This window comes from Exophiala bonariae (genome assembly GCF_035927105.1).
Source record: "Exophiala bonariae strain CCFEE 5792 chromosome Unknown scaffold_29, whole genome shotgun sequence".
NCBI classification, from domain to species: Eukaryota; Fungi; Ascomycota; class Eurotiomycetes; order Chaetothyriales; family Herpotrichiellaceae; genus Exophiala; species Exophiala bonariae.
In genome coordinates, this window is record NW_027042504.1 from 205,051 (window position 1) to 229,616 (window position 24,566).

The window sequence follows — 24,566 nt, forward strand, 5'->3', positions numbered from 1 at the left end:
GCAGTCCTTGCAAAGATAGGCAGCGGTTCCTCACACACAAACCTTCAAGAATATTAACATCTACCGTGGTTTCTTAAATTGGCCTGTGGTTTCCAATGTTTCTTCACGTGCCCATGTCGGCTTCATATCATTGTCACTTACTACTACACTCATTGGCCGGATCACAGGTGCCAGTCAGTGGGTTAATAGGTCCATGGCGGTCTGAACCTACGTAACAGACGCAGAAGATCAAACCCCTTCTCTGATCATTCGCACTGAAAGATCCAAAGGGAGCCAACAGGTGCAGAAGTGAGAGAACAAGCGACCGTTAGACGGGTTAGCAGGATGCCTGCTGGCAACCGGAAGCCAGTCAAGGATGCTGATGGGCGCCTGCCGAGGCCAGCACCCAAGCTAAAGCCCCTAGACCGCCTAAAGCGCCTATCGTTGGGCGGCGGGGGCCTCGAGAGCACCTATTCTGACGTCCGGATGGCAGATCCCAGCAACAGTCGCTACGCCAAACAAGCCCACCCCGGCGCCAAAAATCCCCGAACTTCTAGACATTTCGATCAAGAACTTGAACATGACCGCAGCCTGACTCGGAGCCCGCCTTTGCCTGCACCAGAAAGTAATCAACCCAAATTTTCACCACAGCCAAATCAGGGTCAAATCCAGACACACAACAGAAAGCCTCGGAGTCAGCCTCAAGGACAGATTCAGAGATCGAGAGAAGACTTCAGGAACCCACGGCAGCCCTCGCATGCTGCCAGTGCCAGTACCACATCCCAGCAGCAGCCTCCCTTCACTCCCACCACGGCCGCTGCCACTCCCGCCCACAGAATTCCATCTCCATCTCCATCACCATCAACCGGCAAACTGACCTCCAAAGCCCGTTCCACATCTTACACCACTCCCCTCCCGCTTTTTCAAGCCGACGAGTCAAAGCTTAAGTCGGGAAAAGCGGCTCCTTTGACTGAACAAAATCTTCGGTCCCATCTACGCTCGTTGAATTCCTCACCTTCAATAAGTCATCGTCCGAATTTTGGTGAGGCTCCTGCCGCGCCCCCACCATCTTTTCCAAGGCCTGTGCCTGTGTCATTTTCTGCACCTGCGCCCCAGGCTGCGGCTTTCCCGACCACTAGTCACACTCAGACATCTACCGTCACTTCTGGCATGCGGAAGTCCAGGTCTCCGAAAAAACACGACAAGGACAGAGAAAAGGACAAGAAGAAATCCAAACACGATCCAAACACCCACCCTCTAAATCTTCCTCCTGATCAGCGGCGTCAATTTGTCACGGCTCAGATGGCACGTCAAGAGGCCGAGGCCGGTCGTTCTTCAATGTCGATGGACAGAGATCTTTCCGAAGCCTCAGAACAAACTTTTGTCAATGGCGCTTCGCCGCCTGCCACTCCATCCAAAGAGGCTCCAGGCGCATTCCCTGACCATGCCAGCGATCACAGCACAGATGGAACCAATGCTTCAGATGAGCGAAGTCCGACTCCTCCACCACATAAAGTCACTCCGGTGAAGGTCGACCCGGAAGCGTCCAAAGCCGCTGGCAACAAATTCTTCAAGGCCAAGGACTATGAGCGGGCGATAGTCGAATATACCAAGGGTAAGTCTCAACTCTGTCCGACTGGTAGCTAATAAAACCATTCCTCTTCCATTTCGCTGACAAATATGTATAGCCGTTGATGCAGAACCCTCCAACCCTACATATCTTTCCAACAGAGCCGCAGCCTACATTTCCGCAAACAAATACAGTCAAGCTTTAGGCGATTCATTACAAGCGAGCAGATTAGATCCCAAGAATGACAAAATTCTACATCGACTCGCACGCATCTATACTTCACTAGGTCGGCCACAAGATGCACTGGATACATACGCCAAAATCCCCCATGCCTCTGCCACAGATACTTCCGCCGCAACCAAAGCACTGACTTCGATAAGAGTTGCTGAGGATCAAATCAATGCTGAGGAAGGCAATGGAAATATGGCTTTGTGGAGTATCGACCAGGCCAAGCAAACACTAGGTGCAGGCACTCCCACTCCAAGACGATGGCAGATTTTGAGAGCCAAAGCAAATTTGAAAATTGGCTCAGCCAATGCACTCGGCGAGGTGCAAGCAATTTCCCAGGCTTTGATGCGGGAGAATCCTATGGATGCCGAAGCGATAGTACTTGCAGGCCGCGCATTTTATCTCAAAGACGACAAGCCTCGACAGGGCAAGAGCGACTATGAGCGTGCCGAGGACTACTTCCGACAGGCACTGAGTTTGGACCCCGACAATGCAGATGCACGAAATTCTTTGCGGACCATGAAGAAACTGGATCGGGCCAGAACATCCGCTAACGATATGTTTAAACGGGGGAAATATTCTGATGCCGTGGTTGGATATACCGATGCCTTGACAATTGATTCAGCAAACAAAGTCACCAATGCCAAATTATTGGGAAATCGAGCACTGGCAAGAATAAAGATCAAGGAGTACGAGGAGGCACGATCTGATTGTGATTTAGCACTCAAACTGGATCCAACCTACTCCAAAGCGAAACGCACTCGCGCAAAAGCCACTGGGGAGTCTGGTGATTGGGAGCAGGCTGTGAAGGATCTCAAATCCATGGCTGAGGAGAATCCAGGTGACGGAGAACTCAACAAGGAATTACGCAATGCGGAACTGGAGCTTAAGAAGTCCAAACGCAAGGATTACTACAAGATTCTGGGTGTTGACAAGGACGCTGGTGACAAGGATATTGAGCGGGCATACAAGCGAAAAGCTGCCGTGCTGCATCCAGATAAGACGATGGGAGACAAGAAAAAGGAGGAAGAATTCAAGGACTGTCTCGAGGCCAAAGAAACGCTGCTTGACCCTCAAAAACGGCACATGTATGATTCTGGTGCCGATCTGATGGAACCTGGTATGGGAGGTATGGGTGGCGGTTTCCCTGGTGGTATGGGAGGTATGCACGGATTTGGTGGTGGAGGTGGTGTCCAGATCGACCCCGAGATGCTTTTCAACATGATGAATGGTATGGGTGGCGGCGGCGGTGGAGGAGGCGGTGGATTCAGATTCGCTGGCGCTGGCGGTGGAGGTGGTGGTGGTCGAGGCGGCTTCTCACCTTTTGGCTGATTCGACTCCCATCATCACGCTCCTTGGACAAAGCCTGTGATTTGTTGGGTAAGTCAGGACTGCGATTAGAAGTAAGCGGTCGGCTGAGGCGAGTTCAACCCCAGGAAACAGCAGATGTGGTGGTGAGGGCAAGTCGAGAGAATCCTCCGTATGCTGCATGGCGTGGGCGTCCAATCTTTTCTGGGTACCGGTCCAACCTTCCAACGATCGGGACATTTTATGTACCTACATACATACCTACCGAAGCACCTTCAGCATCTCCTCGTATCGAGAGACACATAGACTTTTTGGGGAATGAGAACTATCGTCTATTAAAAATCGTCGGATCCAGAATCCCACAGTATATCGAATTTGAGTCGGCGTGTCGAGATCATGGACGGGCACTAGATGATGTCATGTTTGGCAAGAGTCACTCATTGACGTGGGTTTTCGAGGCACGATACTTGGGAAAGAGTGTGGATAGACTCGTGAAACTCATATATTCGTACACGTTCGCGCAAATCGATTCTATACAAGGTATCTATTCAGTCATCATCGTCGTCGTCATCATCATTCCGTGCTGTCTGCCTCCTGCGCCCACCACGAGCAGGTTGTTTCTGCTGACGTCTCGTCCTCGAAGGACCCGCTTCCCCAGAATCATTGTTGTTCCCCGAGTCCTCTGCCTGCTCGTCCTCGTCACCCTCGCCGCCCTGCTGTGCTGCTGCTCGTGCATCGCCGCCGATCTTGACGCCCAGGCTCCGTGACAGCTTGCCGTTGAGTTCGTCGAGTTCGACCTTGACGACCGCGGTGGCCTCTTCGGTCTCCTCGTCCTGTCGCTTAAACAGGGGGACCGCGCCGTGGCCGTAGACGCTCTTCACCAGCCCCGTGACTCCACGGATGCCGACTTCGACTTTGCCTCTGGGGCCCACGAACCATTCCGTGACTTCTTCGCCCATGACGGTGTCGCGCCGCTTTTCGATGTAGCCTTCTTTTTGCATTCTTTGGAGGACTTTGTCCAGCATGCCGAATGGTGTGTTGGTGTCTGCGTTTAGGCGGCGGAGGTAGCGAGAGAGTTTTTGGTCCGGGAGTGAGTTATTGTTCAGGTATATCAGAGAGATGACCAGGGTGTAGAATGCAGTCCAGCTTGATTCAGTCCCGATGTCTGGTGCCTTTGCTGGCTGTATTATAACTGGATTGGTCTTGTATGAAGGTGGTAGTACTGAGATGAGAATCCAGCTTTTTGTGGTCGAAGTGGATGTCTTGGTTTGGGTGGCTTGTAGCCGTCGGTCCTTGAGGTTGGTCTTTTCCTTCGAGGGAAGCTCAAATAGCTCCATGCCGAATGTCTCCCTCAAAACCGTTTGCGCGCCCTCGAAGATGGAGCGGAAACTCCGTCCAGAGAGATAACTGTCTTTGAAGATCTTGGTGGATATGTCGCTTCTTCGGAGAGGAGTACGAGAGAACTCTGTCGCCAATGCGAGACGAACTAGTCTTTTGATGAGTATTTCTTGTTGGTTCTGCCCTGTTGGCTCGTTTCGTTGCGAGCCCGCTGATGAGGCATTGGATTGATTTGACGACGCGGAACTGGAGCGTTGACGACGACGTGCTAGGGTCTGTGGTCGATCTGACTCAGATTCTGGTTCAGAAGGATCTCGAGAGATGGCCTCCGATCGTCTCTTGAGTCTCGCCATTAGCACCGATCTTAGAAGGGTCGTGGTAATGAGTCAAGGTAGAAGTGGCAGTGCACCGCAGTCTGGAGCAAGCCAGGTCCGCGTTCTTAGAGACGCGTCGGGGTTTAATTGAAATCTTGGCAATAGTCCGGCAAAATTGTTTCTCCGGACATCGCCTTGCAATTGCCGGCTTCGTTTCAACGACCATGATGGCAAATGTCAATTTCACATCAATTGAGGTAACTTTCATCTTCGAGTTCGCCTCGATATGACCTCTACCCATTTGACTTTCCATCTTGAGATTCCACGATGCGAATACTTGATACTGCTGGAGTCATAATCTGTCATAAATATAACCATTAGCTATGGCCCGAAGGATTCTCCGGAGCCAGGCTCGACTTTAGCTAGGCTCCAGTTCCGGTGGTACAGCCATCATGTACAGCCTGGATAAGGTCCGCCAATTGCAATTGCAGGCAGAAGTCCTCCCTCTGCCTGGCTTTCTGTATCAATCTTCTGCTAATCCAAGTCTGTGAGTCAAAACATAGCCTTGTGGCCTACGGGTGTCCATCTGATAATCCTTTTCGCATCGTGAACAAAGTATAAGGTATTCATTGAGTCCTGCTCCTTGTCATCCTTTTCGCAATTGTTTGGTATACTACGAGCTGCTTGATCTCAGCTGGCTTGTGTTTGACGTCGTCTTACTCACTAGCATATTGCTCTGTTTGTCCTTCTTGTTGGCGCTTGCTACCTGCTCAATCTATTCATCGTGCTTTCCTGCTACATGTGCTGGACATTGTCGCGATTGCTATCAAAACGGTCCTAAAAGCGCGACATCGTCGTCGTTCATTGCACGCACGATGGCTTGCTCTTTCTTAACCCGCCGCTTCCACAGGCGGAGCGTATCTCCCTCAAGTGCGAATCGTCTCGGCGCCTCAGCCGCGACTCCTTCTCTTCACACGGATCTTGGCCCTCTCACTTTTCAAAACGAACCGCTCAGTCCACTGTCATTACCAATTGACATCACTTCTCACACTGTTCCTTCCTCAAAAGATCCTGTGAACGATCAGATCATGGATGTTGAAATGCCAGGGGAGCTCACTGGACCAAGCTTTACGTGCATCGCAATTCATCACAGTGCCGAAGTCGCACAACAAGTCTCTGCCGACATTGATCGCACCTTCCGGATCCTAGAGGGTTACCTAGGCACACGAATTGAGGCCGGCACCTTTGCAGATCGCAGAATATGCATTGTTGACTTCCGAACCTGGCCTGCCGCCGCAAAGGCATTCTATCTACATCCTCAAATTTTCATCTCAGGGCAAATCTATGCGGTCAATCCCATCCTTCCAGACAACTTAGGAAATTTGTCAAATGAGCTGCGAACAGAGAATGTCCAACGAAACAACCAGGAGCAAGCAGCACCAGTGCAGACACTGCCAATAATCTCGCCGCCACCCACTGGAGATCGCCCTCGTAAACGCCTTAAGAAGGAGCCCCCGAAGCCAAAAGTGCCTCAATGCGCGGTTTGTTTCACCGACCTTGAGGGGCCCTATGCTGTTCCGTGTCTTGGGAATTGTACCAAATCCCGTTGCTATGATTGTCTTAAGAGAGAATTCCAGGTTGCAATGTCGGATATGGAGCGAATGCCTGTTCAGTGCTGTGGTAGAGTCATGCACTATGAGGTTGCTCAGGATATCCTTCCGGCTGTTGAACTTGAGGCGTACAAGACGCGATTTATCGAAAACGGCACTCCCAACCCGCTCTACTGCCCTATGCCGAGATGTTCCACTTACATCCCTTCACGTCTCATCCCTGAAGGTGCGACTCGTGTAGCCTGCTTCACTTGTCTTGCTGCAGTGTGCACGAAATGCAAAAACCTAGCGAACGACACCCACGTTTGCGGAAAGAATGAGGAGTATAATTCCATCATCAAGAAATTCAAGTACAAAGTCTGCCCCAAATGTAATACCGGGGTCATGAAGATGTTTGGCTGTGCACACGTCAGATGTAATTGTGGTGCTCATTGGTGCTGGGACTGCAGGAGACCCATAATGGCATGCAACTCAAACCCGTGTCGCACAGCAAGAGAGGATGGAGCAAGACCAGAAAATCCTGACGATGAGTTGGTCTTGGACTTGGACTCGGACTCGGACGCTGACATGGGTGTCACCGAACCAGAAATTGAGGTATTGACAAGTGTGGAGGAGGCCAGGGACGCAGTCACTTCAGCCACCCAAGAGGTGGTTCGGCAACAGGAGTCAATCGAGGAACCCACTCAACAAGCAACTGAGGAACAAATCCAGCAAGTAGAAGGAGAAGATACTTCTCAAGTACAGGTTGTAGCGACCAGTGATGAAACTCCGACAGAGATTGAAAACTTGGACGACCCCGATCGCGAGAATTGGGAAGATGCGGATCTCTTTTTCGGCCCAGAGCCTGAGGACGAGTATACTGATACTTGGGGATGCGCGCATCGGTTTGAGCTTCTGAAGAAGCGCAATATTCCTAAGTTCTGGAAGGTTGGTTCCGATCCCACAGTCCCAGGCGACTTCAAAGTGGGATGCCTCTCATGCTTCCAGAGAACAACAGTGTGGGAAGACCATGAGGAGCTTGAGCCACCATCCGGGACAGCTCAACAGCCGGAGAAGAGTGACGACTGTCAGAAGCGAACACCTTCCAAAGAAATTCTGCTGGCGAAGAAGAACTCTACAGACGATCATGCTTTCTGGTGTCAGATGTGCATGATCATCGTTTGCGGACTATGCCGAGATGCGCACAAGAGACAATGGAAACGCAATTACAAAGTGGAGGTCTAAAACATGTGATTTATGATGAGTAATTATCGTCCTTGATGTTGGACTTTGCTCTCAGACAAGATCATTTCCTTCACATTGTCATTCGGAGCGTGGTGTTCAGGGGTTAGTTGGAGCTGTAGCTGGAAATCTCCACAGAGTTGGATGAATCATTCTATTCTCACTTCAGGTGGGTAGACGGCAAGAGGTCAAATATGGTGCTATCACAAGTCACTCACTTGCCCGAAGATGGAACACATGATGTGCGGAGATGGAGAGTCCTTTCACTGAACACGTTGGTGCTGATCATGCAATGAGCTTACATTCGATGAAATACAATGAGAGAAGATGAAATCTCGATCCCTTCAGTTTGAGGAGAGATAGCTTGGTCCTTCATGCCTTAGGAGTGACCCACCTGGCTCCTGATAGCCATCAGATGATGATCAACAATGCTAAGACCAAGCATGTCACAATTGTCTTATTGATTCTCCGCGTTGTTTGCCTTGAATCTCAGAACTGCATATCTCAGCCTGACCAGTGCTTCAGCCCATTGAAGGTACGACAGACTAGTTCGGGGCCGAGTAAACTCATTCTCAACCTACAAATTGTGAAGACATAAAGGTTTGCGTTATGAACGTCTATATAGCGATGAGTGACGAAAAACGGCTAGAGAGCAAGTCCATTTAATGTTGACCATATTGCACTCGAGAAGACTTTGGTTTTACCAAACCACTAGAAGGCTGAGTGCGATGCTGTCCGAAGTCGACGAGGCTCGAGATACTGGCCTTGAAGTTGCGGCTGCCGAAGGTTGCGCAATGGACGATGACATCGGACTTCTACTCAGTCCGAAGGCTTGTCGAATCATTAAGTATATCCTGTAATGCTTACCAACTTCCATCACTTAGGCATCAGTGAATGCGGGAAACAAGCACACGCCGGCAGGACGACACGGTATTAAAGGTCCGTAGGGACGAAGGAAGCAACAACATAACTCCATTTGAGTTGAGATCTATGTACAACGATACAGTCACAGAATGCCTGCATCAAAGTCATCATCGTCGGCGCCAGCGGCAGACTCGGCCCTACCATCCTGGGAGCAATTGATGCAGACCCTCCCTCCCACGTCTCGGTCCTCAGCCGCGCAAGCTCGCTGGCCACCTTCCCATCCCACATCAAAGTCCTTCGGGTCGACGACGACTACGGGTCAAGAGGACGTCATAAAAGGCATTCGAGGGACAAGATGTTGTCGTCTCGACGCTTGCGACCGCCGCTGCGGTGCGGCAGAAGAAGATGATCGATGCGGCCATCATTGCCGGGGTTAAGCGTTTTCTTCCGTCCGAGTTTGGCTCGGATCTGCAGAGCGAGAAGGCGTTGGAGCTGATTCGGCAGTTTTTCCAGGGCAAGGTTGACACGGCGGAGTATCTTAAGGGTAAGGAGTCGGAAGGACTGTCGTGCACGCGTTTGTCACAGGGTCTTTTTTCGAGCTGTAAGTAAGAGAGCTTCGCTCCACTCTAGACTAAAGTTTCCCGGCATCTGCTGACCTTCTGATGCAGTGCGATCAAAATCGGCTACATGGGCTTCGACTTGAAGACCGATAAAGCAATGCTGATCGATGAAGGCGAAGGTAGATGGTCAACGACGACACTTCCCACCATCGAACTGGCACTGAAGAATGCCATCCTCGATATCGACGGCACCACGAACCATATCGTCTATGTTGCGCCCTTCACAGTCTCACAGAATGACATGCTGGCAGCGCTCGAGAGGGTGACGAATTCCACCTGGGCCGTGACCAGGATCGACGGTGAGCGACAGAAGGATTTAGGTAAGCAAAAGTTCGCGAAGGGTGACTTTGGTGGTGCACCGTTGATTGTGAGCTACATCAATTGCGTCGAGGGCCATGGTGGAAACTTTGCGACGTACAGAGAGACTTGGAATGATCGCCTGGGTCTACCGAAAGAATCCCTGGATGCGGCCTTGAAGATTGTGCTGGCGGATGCGAATTAGGTTGAGAGTTCTTGAGCCGATCAACAAATCCGGATTGCGAACGCGAGTGTCCATAGGTTTGGGTATGTATGTTTGGTAATACAAGAGTCATAAAAGTGTGATGGGTAGAGGTTATTACACTGCAATTCTGTGTCATAAAAGAACCCTGAAAAAGACTTGTTTTCACCCGCAGCGGGTCTCGATATATCCACATGAGCTATTGACGAATCTAGGTCGAAATTTGTGCACAAGACGCTGAGAGGGTATCCCAAGTAAGAAATTTAGTCGTGACTCAGAACCTCATAAGTACATCTCCGTAAGCAGATTGATGCGTACAAGCACCTCAAGTTGTAGCCGATAACGCATCGAGACGGGAGGAAATGATAGCCACCCCTCCTAATGGCGAAGGCTCAACCGCCGGCTTCGGCCTCTTTATCAATTCAAATCAATTCATACCCCTTGGGCATTGGGCAGAGAGTAGACTGCATCGAAAACGGGACACAGAGCGGGATCATTCTCTTCTTCTGCCTGTATGAGATTATCCATCCAGATGTCATTGTTGAAAGGTGCATCGTATTCAATCTGCGCAAAATTCGTCTCTGTCGTGATACGAGGAATCTGCTCTGGTCCGGTACTATCCACACAGACATTGGGCTTCAGGAGTATCTCTCGTGCAAACCGGGCCACTTGTCCTTTGGCGATACTTGCACGAGGCCATATCTCCCCAAAGGATGCCAACGCCGAAATCCCCAACTGTAATCTCTCCTTGATGGCAATTGTTTGGTCTGGAGTATCAACTATTGCATATGCTGGTAAATGAACAGTGGCAGCAGTCGTGATTCCACACATCAGGGCTGGGGTACAATAGGTAAGCGGTCTCGGAATGGAAGCCAGATTGATGATTGCATTTGCTCCGCGTAACGCCTTGGCAGTGTGGCAGGAATATGCCAAAGCTGGGAGACCTGCGGATTCTGCCCTTGTGCAAGTTGTTCGGTAGTGATTTCGTATGAATGTCAAGGTGGATCGGGGCCGATGAAGCACAATCGACGCCCAGTTGATAGCAAGGTGTGCAATGAGAAGGGGCTCATCCACTGATCCATCAGGGTGGGTTGGATCTCGTTTGTCCAGTGGTAGTGACAGGAAATAGTTGGAAATGCTGGCATCTAGAGCTTCAACTTGAGGGTCTGTGACTGCAAAAGTGTCCGGTCCCAAGCTCAAGACTGCGCCTAGGATGTAGGCAGCCTCGATGCCATAGGCAAGTGACGAGTACGAAAAGGTATCTTCAGAAATAACGCGGTTGTGGAGATCAGTGAGAGTGCGTAACTCTGAGCAAACACGGAGTTCGTTGTAGTCTTCATCGTGACCGGGCAAAGACACGTCTGTGAAGGTTGAATATGTTATGTATGGTGAGCTTTGGCCTCCAATCACTGTGACCAGGCCTTCGAGAAGCATAAGCATCCACCATGTTCGTCGCCAGCATTCCTCGAGAATGGGGTTATTTTGACCATTCTGAATCGCGAAAGTCTCACGGTTCATCCCTATTCGAAGAGCGATCTCAACTGCTCTCATCAATGCGGACTCCCCTGAGTCTCGGTCCATTCGAGCATGCGACACGAAAGCAAACAGGATTAAGCCCTGAACTTTGAACCCATCGTCTGGGATATCATCAGACAATATATTCTTGGCAGCTGCTTCGAGCTCGGAGGGATTGCCATGAGGGACGTAATGACAAGCGGCGAATCTCAGCACCGCTCGTAGAGGAAATGGTATAAGGGATGAGTTCTGGAGGTATAACTTCCATGGGACGATAAATGGGTGGGGCGGGTATAGGTGCTTGTAGAAGAGTTCGATTAGGTCAGCAGACCCATTATTGTGACTTTGCACGGTCGGGTTGATCTCGCGTGTGATGGAGAGGGTTGAATCACTGCGGCTGCTTGGACTACCGCCTGCCAGCTTGGCCATCGTCTGCACCGACTGAAATTCCAAGGGGAGGCCCGTGAATGCCGGGTCATTGGCCTGAAATATTTCTTCGTAAGTCATTTGGCGAATTTGAGTAGGGTCTAAGTCCAAAGGGTGCTCATGCATTGAAGTCCCCGACTTTGAGCGGTTTACTTTTGCATCGTCCCCGGATTTGGCATCATTCACTGATTGGTGTCCTTTACGAAATTCTCGATATCCTCTCTTTGAATCCACCCAGAAGCATGATCCGCCGCGGTCTACGCATCTGCTGCACAGCGGCTTTTTACCATCACATTTAAGATGGCTTTTTCTGCAGGGGATACAAGCGAGTAGACTTGGCGGCTTCGAGCGACCCTTGGGCGGTGTCGTGCTTGGTGACTGAGCAGGAACTTCGGGTGTTACTGCCATAGTAGAGGCAAGTACCTTCTTGGTACTTGTCGATACGCAGTGCGAATAAACTCGGCGGACTTTGTCGGATACCTTGGAATTAATCACGACAATGAAAGGGCAAGGTGGGCAACTTGCCAGTGAAATAGGCCTTTGCTTCGAGAGATATCAGCAGCTGGTTTGGATTGAAAGTTTCTCTTTCTCCGCTGCGATCAAGACGGCGTCGATGGTTTCGCGTACTCCTGTTTAGGTACATCCGGTTTCTCACGCTCTGATGGTATTCAAGACGGCCCCAGATTGCCCATTATTCATCGAAGCCAAAGGCGATCCCAAGGCTGAAAACTGGCTGTGGAGGAATGACTGAGCGAAATCCTGTCCGATATCACGGTAGGGTTTCAAGTTTAAGCGAGGTCGCCGACTTGGCTCCAGCATATTAGGCTAACTTCGGGAAATGGTCTCGATTCCTTGACCCCAAATTTGGGGCGCACATCTCATCATCTCGTCCGAGGGAGGAAGGAGGATGTCCCGTCCGTGCCCGTGGTACCGAACATCCTAGGAAACGGCGCATCTAACCAACTAGTCGCTTCCGCCTATCGATCCTCAGGCACATTGTACCTCGTATTTCATACACTGAGAGCGATGGTCAAGAGAACTAGTTCGTACATGGCCCATGACTAATTTCTGATTCCACGGCCTATTCCAACCTAAAGAACGAGCCTGAGAGGTATTACGGTGTATATATTGCTCCGCTCTCCACCTGCTTAAAATAGACAGTACATCCTTTTCCGTGCCTCTTGCTTGGTTGGGAATATAATTGTTCGAATAGATACCTAGCTTCTCTAGCCTTTTCGTTTAGGTGAAGCCCGGAGATGCGATCAACATAACCAATCAACCACTCTAGGGTATCCACAATCAGTTCTTGAGTACTTCGCATTGAACACAGCACACTGACCGCTGTCTTGAGGTATTGGCTCCTGATCGTCACGAATCACTAAGTCCACCTTTTCACTGTGTATGTGCTAATTTCTACCTGCCAACAAAGATGATGTCGAGACTCCAGTGCAATCTACAGTCAGCAGTACCAGGTTGGTCGATAGTTCGGCCACGAGCCTGCGCAAACGGGCTGTGAAGCTGAGGACAACTCCGCGGATTACATCCCTACGCTGTTCTCAATCTCATCGGCACTATTTCATCTCGATACGGGCTCTTTTGAGCTTGGTATGTAGTATGGAGGCCTTATGCGCAAGACTGTCCACTCTCCATCTTCGACACAATGTCATCTGGTAGCAACAAAACCCATTTCGACGGGTGTCCGCAATTCTATCTTTTGCGTTTTCTTGCTTGGCGCCCAATGGGTCAATACGAAGTTACGGAACACCACTTCATCTCCGACCCTCCGGCTCCGAGCGCGGATGCTGCCTTAGCCTCATCCTTTTACGGATTACCAATTATGATCGAAGGTAGACCTCAGGATTGTTTTGAGGATCCTGTTTTTCACGTTTCCTCTCGATCAAAAGCTATACACCCAAAGGTAGTCCCTAATATGAGTCATCTCAATTGGGCTGTGAGGTCTTTGGATTGAGCGATATGACTAGCCGTGAACATTGACACTTCCTGGACTGGGACTCGGATGCAGATCTCCATGTATGCCAACATCAATCACAAGAAATGCCGACCCAATGAAAGCATCATCACCATAGAGATGTCAAGGCGGACCTACGGCCGTCCTATTGCATCTTTCACTGACGCTGATTAACCATGCCCATGCGTCAACTCTCTTAAGGGTCAAATTTCAGGGTCTGTCCCGAAAAGATACCATCGTGCTGAAAGGTGGTGAAAGATTAGGCCATCCCAACCACAAGGCGATTGGTCACTGTGGCGACTAGGCAAGATCAATGCACCGTGATCTGATTTGTCGTGGACAACGAGTCTGGATCCTCACAGCAATTCCTCCTTTGCAAAATCTCTTGCTCTCATGTCCGAAAAGTACCGGATAGGTTGACGTCTTTTCGAGGGACTTTTCTCAGAGGAACGGAAGCTGGTTCAGGGTAGCGATCTCCGGGGGCATTTTTAGCCATGAAAAACATCGTCGAGAAAGCTGCCTCAGACTGAGTGGTGGCCCGCTCGATTTGCGAGAACGTTGTGACGACTGTGAGGAGGAGATATTGTTGCGAGCATGCTTTTCAGACTTCAGCTCACTGCTGCCCACGCCTTCCAGCAGTGCTATCGATTCTAACTCCCAGTAGGCACCACTCTTCATTGTTGCAGCTTGATTACCAGATCATTCCCCGGAAGATGAGAAGATTGTTAAAGAGAAGCGCAGTCTTTTAAGAAGACGAGCCTCGATGACGGAAAACATGTACTGCAGTGATACTTCTTACCTCGTCAACATATAGGTTTTGGTTCTGCTTACATCAGGTGAGATGTCAGCTGGATTGCCGAAATGTCTCTGCGGAAATTCGCCGAGCAATTGGGGATTACGCTTCCTGGCTGGAACATGAATGATTTGAGAAATCCATGGTTTGAAGCCGAACTATGACGACCAGAAGTGGAATGGAACACTTGGTGCAACTCCTGCCACATGCTAACCAACTTGAACTCGTCATTGTCGTATATTCGAGACTCGGGCCATTATTATTATAAAAGATTTGGCGGTCGTCGTGTTTAAAACTTACAGCCCCAGCGGCCCAAGTCGCCGTTCTGGAAGTGGTTAAATGCCCCCTTTGGTAATACTAGCCGAATTGGCTCGTGAATACGACACGACTTAGGTGAGCACTTGTTGCGTGATACTCGCCGAGCCTTTCGTTAGCAACAATATCAAAAATCAGGGCTTTAGCGGATTCAACCTCTTCATAACCGAAAGGCTTCTTGCAAGATGGCAATAAGTTTCCCTTGCCACGGATATCTTTCGAAATATACTTGAGAGGTCCGTTCTTGTTTCTCTCGGCTGCATCAGAATGTCAGGGTGGTATGTTATCGTATCCGGTGTTATTAAAAGATAAGTATGATGCGTTGTCAAGCTAGGATGTGTGATCTGCCAGCAGAAGAGATCGGCCATATTTCAGATGCGTGAATCTTCAGGCGTTTGCACTGATCAGTAGCTCTGAAAAGCGTCGGTACCGACCTAGATTGTCAACTGGCAACCTCGGGGGTCAACATCTACTCGACCACAATTGTGTTAGATGAGTTGAACTTGGGCGGTAACAACAACGTTGAAGCCAGCCAGAAGTCAGCAGGTGGTGTTGTATGACTCCCAGAGAAGAATAAACAGGGATCAACAGGCTGCTCATTATGCCTACCAGTACGGTTTGTGCGGGGTGAGGTTTCCTGCCCATGACGGCCTTGGCAGGTCTTCGATACGAACGGAGAAGTTCGTGTTCGGCCAACAATGTGCCAGTCAGATGGCTGCACGAGAGAGGCTTTGCTTCAGCTCGAGGAAATGGCAACATCAAGAGCTCGGCACTGCAGGCATGCGTCAAATCACCAGGGAATGTCTCACTAAGTGGATAACGTTAAGCTCTCCGACCACGTATCTCTTCCAGGGATACGAGGCGTCTGTGCGACCAGGATGAACATATGAAAAGGTCCAAATGAAGCTTTTTCACGAGACCGACTCTTCCCTTCTTTCGAGCCTTACCGAAGGATCTCTCGGAATCAAGAAGTTCTCCTCAAAGTGTAATAGTCAAGTACTCAACATGACTATCAAACTGTGGACATCACCATTGTCGTACAACAGCTTGCGACCAGAGCTTGTCCTGGCAGAGAAAGGTATCGACGACTTCGAGATAGTCCCCACAAATATCATGACAGGCGAACATAAGGTGAGCACTTTAGTACCCAACTCCCAAAGAAATGCCAAAGTTGATTTCCTTATTCAGACCCCTGAATTCTGGGAGAAGTCCATCTTTGGCCGGGTTCCGCTGATCGAGGATGGAGACGTTGTACTCTTTGAGTCTCGAGCCATTGCGCGATACCTTGCTCAGAAATACCTCAACACGGGCCCTCGCTTACTTCCTGCCGCGAATGATGCCAAGACGAACGGGACATTTTGGATGTGGATGATCCTGGAGATTGAGGAGTTCAATGTTCATGCGGTGCCTATCATTGCTGAGACCATTGTCGCTCCGTAAGTCATCGTAAAAATTTGTGGGGTTCCGATCATTAACGTCTTCCTAGGGCGGTTGGTCGATCAGTGGACCAGGCTGTTTTGGACAGACATAGGCCACGACTGACGAACTGTCTGGAGGCGTTGGATAAGGCTCTGCTGAAGATGGACTACCTCGGTGGTGATGAATATAGCCTGATCGACATCAACTATATGCCAACTATGTACGTCCTTACCAAGTGCATGAACCTCTTTGAAGGAAGATCAAACCTGTCGAAGTGGTGGAACAGTGTCAGTGGGCGAGATGCTTGGAAGAAAGTCATCAAACCGCTAGATGATGCTTACGCTTCAGCTGCCCCGGACTGGTGATAGTATGCAATAAAGAAAGCCATTTAGTACTTCATCTGACTAGTCTATCAGACGCATGTGACACCCGAATTGTATGTTATTGAAGGATGCCGACTAACATACATGATAGTACAGACAGTGATCCCTCCACGATCGAAAAAGGGATATTTGGATGTCTGGCATACTCGCTACCACGGTTGGCACAAGTCAGGAGCCACTACGTTTGATTCGAATGACTCGGATATGTAGGACAGGATCATTATGCTCATGGAGAGAAGGCCTCAATTCAACAGTTCCGAAGTTTTCCCTGAATGATTTGTGATCACACTTTCACGTCCTGCTATCTCAGTGATAATCCACACTTTGCGGACCATGAGCTACTTTACGATGACGAAGGCTGATGAGTGGTTGTTTGGGTATGCTACTAACAATGGCTAGCATTCACGATAGGCGATGTTGCGACTGATTGGACATCTGTGTCCGCGCTCAAGCTGGACATCGATACTGATCTGGCGATTGGGGCTCGATACTAGTGCATGTAGCGCACACCGCGAGCATACTACTCCACAGTTCGGTGCATCTACGGCCCCGCCAATGCATGGCAGCTCTACAGTAATCATGCCATGCCACATACGATCTCCTGTTCTTTCGCTTCTGTACTATCGGTCGGAATCGTTCATTCCAATCTACCTTGACTTCTTGATCTCGCAGGAAGAAAAATGCGACTGGGCGACACGAATTTCGACTACGGTCAAGATTCGTCATATATGTTCTGCTTCCTACCGCTGAAATCTCAAATTCTAACATCCCTGACACTCAACTAACCTCTAGCAAGATGACTGTCCCACTACTTGCGCTTGCATTCCTCGCGTTATTCGGCTCGTATGGACTTTACATCGTCATCTACCGCCTCTATTTCCATCCTCTTCGTCACTTTCCAGGCCCGAAATGGGCTGCTGCTACATATTGGTACGAAAGTTACTTTGATATGTTCTCCGGTCCCTACACGGGACGCTACGTGTGGAAACTTGAGTCATTGCATCACAAGTATGGACCGATCATTCGGCGAAGCCCAGACGAGCTCGACATTGTGGACCTGGATTTCTTTGAACTCCTTTTCGCTGGTGGGCGACGTGATAAATGGAACAGGGGTGGAAAGTCTCCAGGTGGGACGCAGTCTACTCTGGATCGAGATTTGCACAAGAATCGTCGTGGAGCACTTACGAGATTCTTTTCGAAGCGATCGGTTTTAGCTCTCGAACCACTTCTGATCGAAAAGGTGGAACAATTGTCATCAGGCATCAACACTCATTTTGAAAACGGTCGGATTTTGCAAGCTGACACAGCATTTGGTGCCTTAAGTCTCGATGTTATCACAGAATACTGCTTTGATCAATGCTTCAACTGCCTCTTAGATCCGAACTTCGCTCCGGAGTGGAAGCAGACAATGACTTCCCTTTTCGAAGCCGTACCCCTTCTACGAAACTTTGGCTCCATAGCTGGGAAGCTCCCGGCTTTACCACACTGGATATTGAAAAGAATCAGCCCCAATGTTGACAAATTTTCACAAATGCAAAAGGCAAACCAAGAAAAGATCACGCATATTGTGGATGACTATAACTCATCCAACCGGGACAGCCTCGACAAACCAGTCGCTCTCAACAAGCAACACAGGACTATATTCTATGACATCCTGAACAGCCAAGTGCTACCACCTGAAGAGAAGACGGTAGAAAGGCTTGCTGATGAGGCCTTTGGCGTAGTGATTGCTGGTGGAGATACCGTAGGACGAGTGCTCGCAAATCTCTTTTACTATCTTCACGCCAATCCAGATTGGCTTGCAAAACTTCGGCAAGAAATTGACTGCGTGATGATTTCAGCAGCAGCATCGCCAAAATTATCGGATCTCGAAAACCTCACAGCCTTCACCGCCGTTGTCAAAGAGACCTTGAGGATAAGCAGCTTGATATCTGGTCGCCTCGCAATGCTAGAGCCAGATGAAGTTCTGATTTTCAAGGAGTGGGTCATTCCTCCAGGTACCCCTATCACGATGAGCCTCAGTGCTATCCACAGTGATAGGGACATTTTCCCAAATCCAAGCTATTTCGACCCGAGTCGATGGATCTCATCTGAGGGAGCCATGAGACCACTTGACAAGTATTTCGTGCCGTTCTCGAAAGGAAGCCGAAGTTGCCTTGGCATGAAGTAAGTATCGCAATCAACATGCCCCACCCTTTGCTGAAGGCCTTTCACTGACCAGTCTGAAATAGCTTAGCTTACGCTGAGATCTACCTTGCAGCTGCAACTGTCTTGCGGAGATTTGAGTTTGCATTGCATGATGTGATCTATGAACGAGATGTAGAAGTGGTCCGCGATTGTTTTGTTGGCCTTGCTAGTCCGAAATCGAAAGGTGTGCGCTTCAAGATCACAAATCGAAGAAAGTAGTCTAGACTTCATCCGATAGCGGTTCTTGCCATTTCACCTCATCGCCGAGGTCAAAAGCAACCATGATAAGAGTAGAGAGATACACAGACTATTTCATTGCCGTCCAAAGAAGCACTGCTATCAGTTAGTTTTGAGCGAATGAACACTCTTGGGTAACTCTGACTAGGGGCTCAAAATTTGTCATTGGCGGATGTTGAACCAAGTGTCATATCCACTGCTAAGGGCGGATCTGACGACATTCGGCGAAGCCAAATCTCACGTTCGATTGCATTAAATATTTCTCCTTCTCATCCACCGAAATATCTTATGAAAAGGACATTGAGTGCCACTGGGTAAGCATGGAGAGCGTAAGTGCAAGTTCACTTGAGTCTTGTTTCTATCAAACCACGACTATCGAAAATGGCTGAGGTATCCTTGTGTGCTTCAGCTCTCGGCTCCTTTTCGCGTTCTTAATCGGTTTTAGCCGGAGTGCGCTTTACGCACTGACTTTGATTTGTTTCCAATGATCAAGACCATTCTGGTCCTTGAAAGGTTTGCTGCGTGCTGTTCAAGCCGTGCATTGTTCTCGAATGTGATGACGCGGGTGATCATATTTGTGACACCTGGGAGATTGGCCAAACTCGAGAAATTGTTGACATTTTCCACAATTTCCATCAGCCCTGAGGGGCTTCCCGAAGCAATCTGACAGAAAACGGGTGTTGGTATCCTGTGAATTCTCGAAATAGGAGATTTACCAGGCGAACTACCGTTATTTCCACCTGGAGACATCTGTCATACTTCAATCCGCCCAGCAATAACACTCTTGCCCGCTTCCAAAACGGCAAGCCGTCGTCGTGGAAGCTTCTCAGTGTTTTCTTGTACTGCGTAGCTTCAATGGCGCGAAAGACTTAGATCTTGAAGCATGCGGGTTGTCCATCTGTGACTACAAGTCTCTTCATCACCAAAATGTCGCCCAATTCCTGAGGGACGACCTTTCCCTGCATGCGATAATGGAATGCGGAAGGAAACCTGCTCATTTGTCTGTTTTCCATTGGCTGTTCTCAGAAATCGAGTTCATGCTCTGATAATTCAACTCAATATAACCGTCACTGTGGCAAACGAGAAGCTGAGATGACCGCCATCCTCCTTAGAGTTGTATCCTTTCATACCCAAGGATTCTGGACGCCAGACGGTGACGGCGAAACCAGACTCCAAAATTTTGGGAAAATCTGCTCCGCCATTCCAAAATTTTTGGAATCTTTCAAAACAAGGCGTTTTTTTAGGCTGACTTTTTGGCCCCAAGGAAAACAACAAAATTGCGGAGAAGACTCTTGAGACTCAGGGTTTTCTCAGTTACCAGTTGCACTAAACAGGTGTATCCGGACCGCGTCGAGACCTATCCCACGAGTTTTCGGAGGTTTCTGCCCACAACTTACCGACCATACTTCCAGCACAAATCGAGGCGTGAACTCATGAACTTGGAAGGCAGCAAAGAGGTCCACACCGCAACTTTAGATGTCTGGTCAGGAAGGTTGGCTTGGCAGCATGACGCCCGGGCTAGATGCCCAATGAACAACCAAAGATGGAAAAATGACCTACAGGTCGCATTACGCCCGACGCGTCCGATTCCAAAAATTTTGGAATCGAAAATTGCGCCAACGGCTATAAACGCAGCCCTCGACCTTGTGCCAGCACCTGGAACTCTTCCATTCCAGCGTCTCCTGAACTGATCCGGAGGTTGTTATGCTCACTAGCTTCGTCTCCAACAAAAAATCTCACACCTCATCAGCTTCCCTGCACGACACTGAAAACACACAACATCCCATGCTTCTAAGTTAGACATGCAGCGCGGTGGCTGCTTTTATGAGAGTGTTGGTGTGAGTTATGATATCTTTCACGAGTGGCAACATTTGCTGAGGTTCTAAGGTATTCGTCAGCCTCGCTACAATCTGTTCGGCCTCCCTACCCCCTTCTACTATCGTTATTGTATTCGCCCACCTAGGCCTATTTCGCCAGTTCCGCTAGACTGCTTCATCGCCAAAGCTTGCCGCACTCCACAATGTCTCTTCCCGGTGAATCATCGAGTCGTGACCCTATCAAACCACTTGACCCTATATCCACACAAGAGTCAGACACACATTTTTTCCATTGCCCGTTTGAGCCGCAGTTTCACACTCAGTCGAGGTATCAGGGCGTCCCTTTGGATGGGGCTATCAATTGTTCAATATCTCCGCTCACATCGATAAAGAGACTAAAGAAACATATCCTTGAGTCTCATGACCACAACTCTTGTCGTTATCATTGCCACCGATGCATGGAACTATTCTCCTCTGAGGAATCTTTACAGGACCATATGCAACGAAACAAGGATTGTATACAGCGATCATCAAGGCTTGGCGGAATATTAACGGTAAACCAAGTACAGGAAGTCGAGAAAGATCGCTATGGTCTCGATGATGCTGCATATTGGGATGCAATCTTTCGTGGCTTATTTCCAAACACTCCATTACCAATTTCACCATATTGGGATTCCAGCCGGCCTAAAGAGTCCTTCCTTGCTCCAGTGTCTGAATCAACTAGATACGCCGGAGGATCGATTAATTTGGTTGATGTGGGCCAAAGGGTTGCCGCAGAGGTGTCGGTTGAGGTTGGTATCACAGCGTTCGAAAACCTGTCGGGACCGAACTTGGCTGTTATTAGCCAAGCGTCTGTCGTTGCGGATAGGGAACCAACTGAAGCTGAAGAAACAGCACCCCGAATATCACCAGAGTTGCAGCAGCTGGTGCAACAGGAATCAGTCCTTGCTGGAATCCTCTCTTCCGAATACACCCAAGATAAGCGCAGCAATTCGGCCACTCTGCCTCCTATATCCTCAGTCTCTGGGCACATCGAGCAGATTGAAGTAGCTGGCGTGCGAACAAAGAGTTTAGTAGACTCTGGTTATGGTAGTCTGAGTCTACCGTCGATTCTCCCCAGCACCATGCAATCTTCTGCATCAAAGAGACCGACCAGCAGGACCTCGTCAGATCCACCAACCATGAGATCTCTGCACTCAATCCCACCTTCTTTGCCCACCGTCGATAGTATTCCAGAGCTTTTTGAAGACCATCTGACGGGGTTTATTCCGGAATTCCATAGCAAATCAAGAGCAGTGGATTACCTTACGTCAGAAGACTTAGCTGACAAAGAAGATTCCCATCTGCACCTGGTTATGCAAAGTCGTCCAAGTTTTGGCGCCTTCACCTGTCGCTTACTTGACATTGGATCCCATGGAGAACCGATCGAACTCCGTTTCAAGCAGTTTGAGCATTTAGATGGAGCAGAATTCTTCATCTGGACAGCAGAATCACATCAGCTTGATGACTTTTGTGAAATGAAAATATCGAACACTGGCCCTCAGGGCCACACCGTGGTTCCTTCTGAACTTCTTCCTTCTGCTTTTCGGGATGTCGTTACAATGACTCGCAACCTTGGTTGCCGATATCTTTGGAATAATGAGCTGTGCAGTCGTCAGGGCGATCCCGGTCATCATTCGACTCAGATTGGGCATGCTCATCCTCTTCATCAGTGCGCAACTGCAATTATTAAAGCAAATCCATCGTTCAAATCCCACAATGACTCAGAGCAATCCGGGTGCCAGCCACCGAGGGTATTCTCACTGGAGCGCGACCGTATCCTCGGGTCGATTGGGTTAGAGCCATACTCCATCACTCGTTGGCTATCAACTTCTGCTCGAGATGACCATTGGATCGGGCATTTCTTGGGCGCTTCGTCCCATGAACGTGCCGAGGCGGCCCTTCCTTTGTTCTATTATTCGCCGTCTTACACTACACGACGCTGTGAAGGTCTCCTGAGTGCTGTTGCGGCAAGAGACTTGCGTCGTGCACAGCTGTGGGTTATGGTAGATTCTATGTCGCTTCGGTCATCTCTTGACTCTCGACGCATCATGCAACTGCTCAAATCTCTGCGAATCAGTGCTGTGCGTCAAAAAGGTGGCACAATCTGCAAACCTACCCGGCTTGTGTACCAAGCTACTTCTTCATTCTACATCGAGACCAGGCCTATGGTACCGTTCCTGAGGCTATACGATCATAGTAAGAGCTTTGAATTCTGCACACAGCTTCGATTTCTACAGCTATGTTTCTACGGGTCTTCATCGTCGCAGCAGACTCAGACTACCACTGAGCAGCCTGCAAACCAACGAGTAACGCCTCCGAGCGCTTGGAGGGGCAAGCCTTTCGGTACTCGCAGAGACCGCAAACAAGCTTACCGTGCGGAACGAGAGGGATCTGAAAGCACCCCTCAGACAGCAAGTGTATGCCCGCAGGTAGAAGATGATGGACGACGCTTTCGTTGTATATATAGCGCTGCACGAGAGCAGGGACTTGTTGATGAGAAAGACACACGAGACCGCGTGGATTGCGACAAGACCGACGTACCGACGGTGCAAAAGTTCAAAGACTATGAACTCGCGCACAGAAACTGCCACAATTGGAGTTCCACCCGTCGGAAGCTTCCCAAAGATCGCCTTATCTGGGATTACACAGAGGAGGACACCTGGTTTCGTTTGCTGCTAAAGGCGTTTCCATGCTATTTTTATAACGGTCTATCTCTCCCAAGCCCGTACACGAAATTTTATCTAGACTTTGAAAGCCCACATGTTTCGCGATATGATCCCGAGCGCCTGGGCCTCGAAGAGGGCATATTGAAACCACTTTTGGAGCAGATACGTCAGGCAGAGACACCTGTCGCGCAGCCAGCGTTTGCGGAGGCGCTCTATCTCATATCTTCGGGAGATTGTCAATCCTTAACTGACGAGACGATTGATCCCACTTTCTTGATGCAGAATTCTGAGCGGAAAGTTGGCCTTATGGACGAGGACTTTGACGAAGCCCTTTCGTTGCTAAGCCCAAGTACGCTTCCAAATACACATTTTTCACCACATTCAGTGACAGTCGCAGATGTTACACGCAGTGGAAGACCAGAGTATGAAATCGATCACGACCGATTGGCCCAGGACCCGCAGTCGCAGATATCATTTGGATCATATTGCCTCGATTTCATGGACACCATTGGCCCCGTGGAGCAGCTTTCGGGTGCTCAGAACTCGCCTCTGGAGGCAGGCAGCGAATTTTCCATGATGCGTTCCAGGCAGTCTCAGGAAATTTCATTTGATAGTTCCACAATACCGACGTCGCTACCCTCTACTGCACCTCTGAGCGTCGTCGATCTATGCAGATGCCCACCGACCACAGATGTGAACAATACGCACTATCATTGTGCACGTCGGAACAAATGTAATTGCACGCCCTGTGGGAGGTGGATACTTGGTAGCATTCAAGGCAACCGCATCTTGGCTAAGCTCGAGGCGCAGGTGGCGAAGAGCATAGTGGTAAGTGAGAAACAAGTAGATTATCTTAACCATGGGAACGGAATGACTTGGCAGAAGTGACGGCATCGGACAGGGAGATTTTTGTTTTCACTATACACCGAAGGAAGGATCCAATGTTCAAATGTTATGCAATGGCTGATAACTCACCACGCACGCACGGCTGATAGTTGACCAAGCCAAGGAGACAATGCAGAAACTTAGGTATCCAGGAGAAACAGACAAACACGCGGGGACACGTAGATTGCTATTTAGATACGCTGAGTGAATTGAGCAACAATTTGCAATTCGATAGCTGTGTCAGTGATCCGTATGTATGAAAGTTGGCTGTGACTAGCGCTCTGGGTTAATACTCGAACCTTTTATGTATGATCAAACTTATCATAGCAGATGGCTAGGTGAAATGCAAGATAATTTAAGA

The 24,566-nt window shown here is 49.4% G+C and overlaps 8 protein-coding genes across 8 annotated transcripts; 6 read left to right on the forward strand and 2 right to left on the reverse strand.

Moving 5' to 3' along the window:
• Nucleotides 1-324: 324 nt before the first annotated feature.
• On the forward strand, nucleotides 325-3,109 carry LTR84_007390 (uncharacterized protein; the record flags this gene model as incomplete). The annotated part of the gene is made up of 2 exons (XM_064850943.1): nucleotides 325-1,594; nucleotides 1,668-3,109. 2 exons carry the CDS (start codon nucleotides 325-327, stop codon nucleotides 3,107-3,109), a joined length of 2,712 nt encoding a protein of 903 aa, XP_064702212.1.
• Nucleotides 3,110-3,633: 524 nt separating this feature from the next.
• Nucleotides 3,634-4,776, reverse strand: LTR84_007391 (uncharacterized protein; the record flags this gene model as incomplete). The annotated part of the gene is made up of 1 exon (XM_064850944.1): nucleotides 3,634-4,776. The coding sequence occupies one exon, from the start codon at nucleotides 4,774-4,776 to the stop codon at nucleotides 3,634-3,636; it is 1,143 nt and encodes a 380-aa protein (XP_064702213.1).
• A 413-nt stretch (nucleotides 4,777-5,189) lies between these two features.
• On the forward strand, nucleotides 5,190-7,571 carry LTR84_007392 (uncharacterized protein; the record flags this gene model as incomplete). Its single annotated transcript, XM_064850945.1, has 2 exons — nucleotides 5,190-5,284; nucleotides 5,648-7,571. The coding sequence occupies 2 exons, from the start codon at nucleotides 5,190-5,192 to the stop codon at nucleotides 7,569-7,571; spliced, it is 2,019 nt and encodes a 672-aa protein (XP_064702214.1).
• Nucleotides 7,572-8,837: 1,266 nt separating this feature from the next.
• Nucleotides 8,838-9,554, forward strand: LTR84_007393 (uncharacterized protein; the record flags this gene model as incomplete). Its single annotated transcript, XM_064850946.1, has 2 exons — nucleotides 8,838-9,037; nucleotides 9,101-9,554. 2 exons carry the CDS (start codon nucleotides 8,838-8,840, stop codon nucleotides 9,552-9,554), a joined length of 654 nt encoding a protein of 217 aa, XP_064702215.1.
• Nucleotides 9,555-9,983: 429 nt separating this feature from the next.
• On the reverse strand, nucleotides 9,984-11,573 carry LTR84_007394 (uncharacterized protein; the record flags this gene model as incomplete). The annotated part of the gene is made up of 1 exon (XM_064850947.1): nucleotides 9,984-11,573. The coding sequence occupies one exon, from the start codon at nucleotides 11,571-11,573 to the stop codon at nucleotides 9,984-9,986; it is 1,590 nt and encodes a 529-aa protein (XP_064702216.1).
• Nucleotides 11,574-15,574: 4,001 nt separating this feature from the next.
• On the forward strand, nucleotides 15,575-16,353 carry LTR84_007395 (uncharacterized protein; the record flags this gene model as incomplete). Its single annotated transcript, XM_064850948.1, has 3 exons — nucleotides 15,575-15,700; nucleotides 15,758-16,005; nucleotides 16,056-16,353. The coding sequence occupies 3 exons, from the start codon at nucleotides 15,575-15,577 to the stop codon at nucleotides 16,351-16,353; spliced, it is 672 nt and encodes a 223-aa protein (XP_064702217.1).
• Nucleotides 16,354-17,167: 814 nt separating this feature from the next.
• Nucleotides 17,168-18,777, forward strand: LTR84_007396 (uncharacterized protein; the record flags this gene model as incomplete). The annotated part of the gene is made up of 2 exons (XM_064850949.1): nucleotides 17,168-18,537; nucleotides 18,603-18,777. The coding sequence occupies 2 exons, from the start codon at nucleotides 17,168-17,170 to the stop codon at nucleotides 18,775-18,777; spliced, it is 1,545 nt and encodes a 514-aa protein (XP_064702218.1).
• A 2,255-nt stretch (nucleotides 18,778-21,032) lies between these two features.
• Nucleotides 21,033-24,208, forward strand: LTR84_007397 (uncharacterized protein; the record flags this gene model as incomplete). The annotated part of the gene is made up of 2 exons (XM_064850950.1): nucleotides 21,033-21,128; nucleotides 21,182-24,208. 2 exons carry the CDS (start codon nucleotides 21,033-21,035, stop codon nucleotides 24,206-24,208), a joined length of 3,123 nt encoding a protein of 1,040 aa, XP_064702219.1.
• Between the last annotated feature and the right edge of the window lie 358 nt (nucleotides 24,209-24,566).